Source organism: Primulina huaijiensis, chromosome 6 (assembly GCF_012295235.1).
Source record: "Primulina huaijiensis isolate GDHJ02 chromosome 6, ASM1229523v2, whole genome shotgun sequence".
Taxonomy (NCBI): Eukaryota; Viridiplantae; Streptophyta; class Magnoliopsida; order Lamiales; family Gesneriaceae; genus Primulina; species Primulina huaijiensis.
This window is the reverse complement of record NC_133311.1, coordinates 8,740,975-8,743,469: the sequence shown is the minus strand read 5'-3', so window position 1 is coordinate 8,743,469 and position 2,495 is coordinate 8,740,975. Positions and strand designations below refer to the sequence as shown.

At 42.8% G+C, this 2,495-nt stretch overlaps 1 protein-coding gene across 1 annotated transcript; it reads right to left on the bottom strand.

Moving 5' to 3' along the window:
• Nucleotides 1–1,471: 1,471 nt before the first annotated feature.
• LOC140979064 (uncharacterized) lies at nucleotides 1,472–1,861 on the bottom strand. Its single transcript, XM_073444418.1, has one exon. It carries the CDS (start codon nucleotides 1,859–1,861, stop codon nucleotides 1,472–1,474), a length of 390 nt encoding a protein of 129 aa, XP_073300519.1.
• Nucleotides 1,862–2,495: the final 634 nt, after the last annotated feature.

Genomic DNA, 2,495 nt, shown 5'->3' with positions numbered 1-2,495 from the left:
ACTTGAATTAATTTAATTTAGTCCATAATAATGTTTATGAAAATCACAATTTTCAAATACATTATTATTTGGCCAACTTTAATTTAGGAACACTTCCACGAATTAAAAGTTACATTTCCCATAATCTTCTTATAAGAATTAATACTTCTATTTTATTTACGCTTATAAACTCCTTTATAAGCCGTTCAACAAATTGAACTATTTCACTTCTCAACGAGATCTAGAAAGTTAGCACTTGTGTGGCCCTCAATGGTTCATTGATACAACTAGCCGTGGGTTCACATCTCCATGTGATTCGGGACTAAACATGTCCTAATATGAGCATACCCCAATTGCTCCATTCTTACTTATCAACTCCTTGATAATAAAAACATCAGAACTCAAGTCTGATAGTACCCAACCAATCATGTTAAACGCCTAGCAGCATCGCTTACATGATTCCCTAGGTATCAAATGATAGTGCCTGCAAGAACCATTCAATTATGGTTAGCGTACAGTACGGTCCCTTCATCTCATATATCACGACCGATTCGACAGCTATTGGTATATCGAGAGCTGTCAAAGAATCGATACTATGTATTATGTCGTAGTTGCATCGATTGTGTAATCTATGAAACCCCTTTCATAATTACCGCCAACACTCTGATCATAGATTTCATACTACATACACAGAGGATATCCATACCCGAAGGTAAGCGGTGAATCCTAGACTACAATGCATCGACTCCTATATGTTTCGACAGAACACCCAACCTTGCCACCTGATGACCCCATGAGAGTCGATAAACAATCCAAAGTGCAATGCTAGCGTATAGAGTCTCAATGTTGTCCCGGGTCATAAGAACTAAGGTGTACAACCATAAACTAGGACGTTTCCACTCGATAAGTGAGAACCACTTGGGAAGTCCTAAATCGAGGGTTGTTCAGTGAACTCTACCAGGAGCACCTATCTGCATGCTCAGACATCACAATGTCCCCTACAAATGAAACATGGTACTCACATCGCATATACTAGTCTCCAACTCGAACTGAATCGACTAAGAACTGTTTAGAATATACAGTATTCCAAATATGAGTTTCATGATACTCATCATATGAGCATCTCATATTATTTCTACTATTTGTATATTCAAAGACTTTATCTATGCAACTAGCATGTGTATACAGATAAAGATGTGCCAAAACAATGATTGCAAATATAATTAAAATAAAGATTGTTTATACATAGAGTTTCATTGTGAACACTAGGCCAACACTTGGCTCGACGAGCACCTACTCTAATACCTCCCTCCTGCCTAGGAGCCCCTGGTGCCTGAGGTGGCCGCTGCTGTCCTGGCCCCATATGTTGTCCCTGGGGCTTCTGCTGCCCCTGCTATCTTGGTGGCCCCGTATACTGCTTCTTCTGCGGCTGAGAACTGGGCTGAGTCTGGTGCCTCTTCCGCTGCATCTCAAACTCGATGTCTCGGAGCGCCTACTCCTCTTGGAAGGCACAGGAAGTGGCCTCATCATAGCCCGCCGGCCTCATCAACATCACATCCCGGCGATTGGTAGGTCTTAGTCCATCCATAAAGTGTCGCAGCTTCTGCCTGGCATCCCTGGTAATAAGAGGCACGAAATGGCAACCCCGATCAAACTTGTGGATAAACTCCGCCACAGACGAGTCCCCCTGGCGAAGACTCATAAACTCTCTCGTCAGGCGGCTCCTGACATCAGCTGGAAAGAACTTGCCATAAAACATCTCCTTGAACCTGTCCCAAGTCAGAGTAGCCAAGTTGACTGCATGGGCGGCTCCCTCACACCATAGGGACGCATCATCCCTCAGCATATAAACAGCGCACCTGACCCGGTCTCCATCTCCCATATGTAAGTAGTCAAAGTGCAGCTCCAGCAATCTAACCCATCCCTCGGCCAAGAAAAGGTCAGTGGTACCCCCGATCTCCTTCGGGCCGAGCCATCTAAATTGTTCATAGATATCAGTCTGTGGTCGGGGGCGCCTGCTGGGCCTGCTCCATCAATCTAGCTATCCCCTCCGGTACTCAGGTACTTGGGTCTCCTGGTGGTGGTGGTGGTGAAGGGCCCCTGCCACCCTCATGGATGTCATCATTCCTGTCTGTACCTGGAGCACGTCTGGGAGGCATATCTAAATACAGTCCAAATATAAATGTAACCCATCATGCAATTAATCTATTTTTTTAAAATAATAAACCTTAAATCACGAAAACAGTTAAACAAGTACATTAGATCATCATAAAGCGTAAATCATGAAAGCATGAAGGTAATAACAGTAAATAATTTTAAACATTTAAAACATAAAAGCTTACAGACTTGAGGTTTGAAGACTGAACTGCAGAAGCTGGCGGCGGCACAACCCTATACAGGACCATTGCTCTGATACCAACTATAGCGTCTACCGTTTTCAAAGTACGGAAATATATATATTTTTTTCGTAAAGCTCACATTTTGAATTAAATCATTTAAATAAATTGCAGCATCTC

Coding starts and splice junctions, on each gene's coding strand:
- LOC140979064 (XM_073444418.1), bottom strand. CDS start 1,861: ATGGGAGATGGAGACCGGGTCAGGTGCGCTGTTTATATGCTGAGGGAT.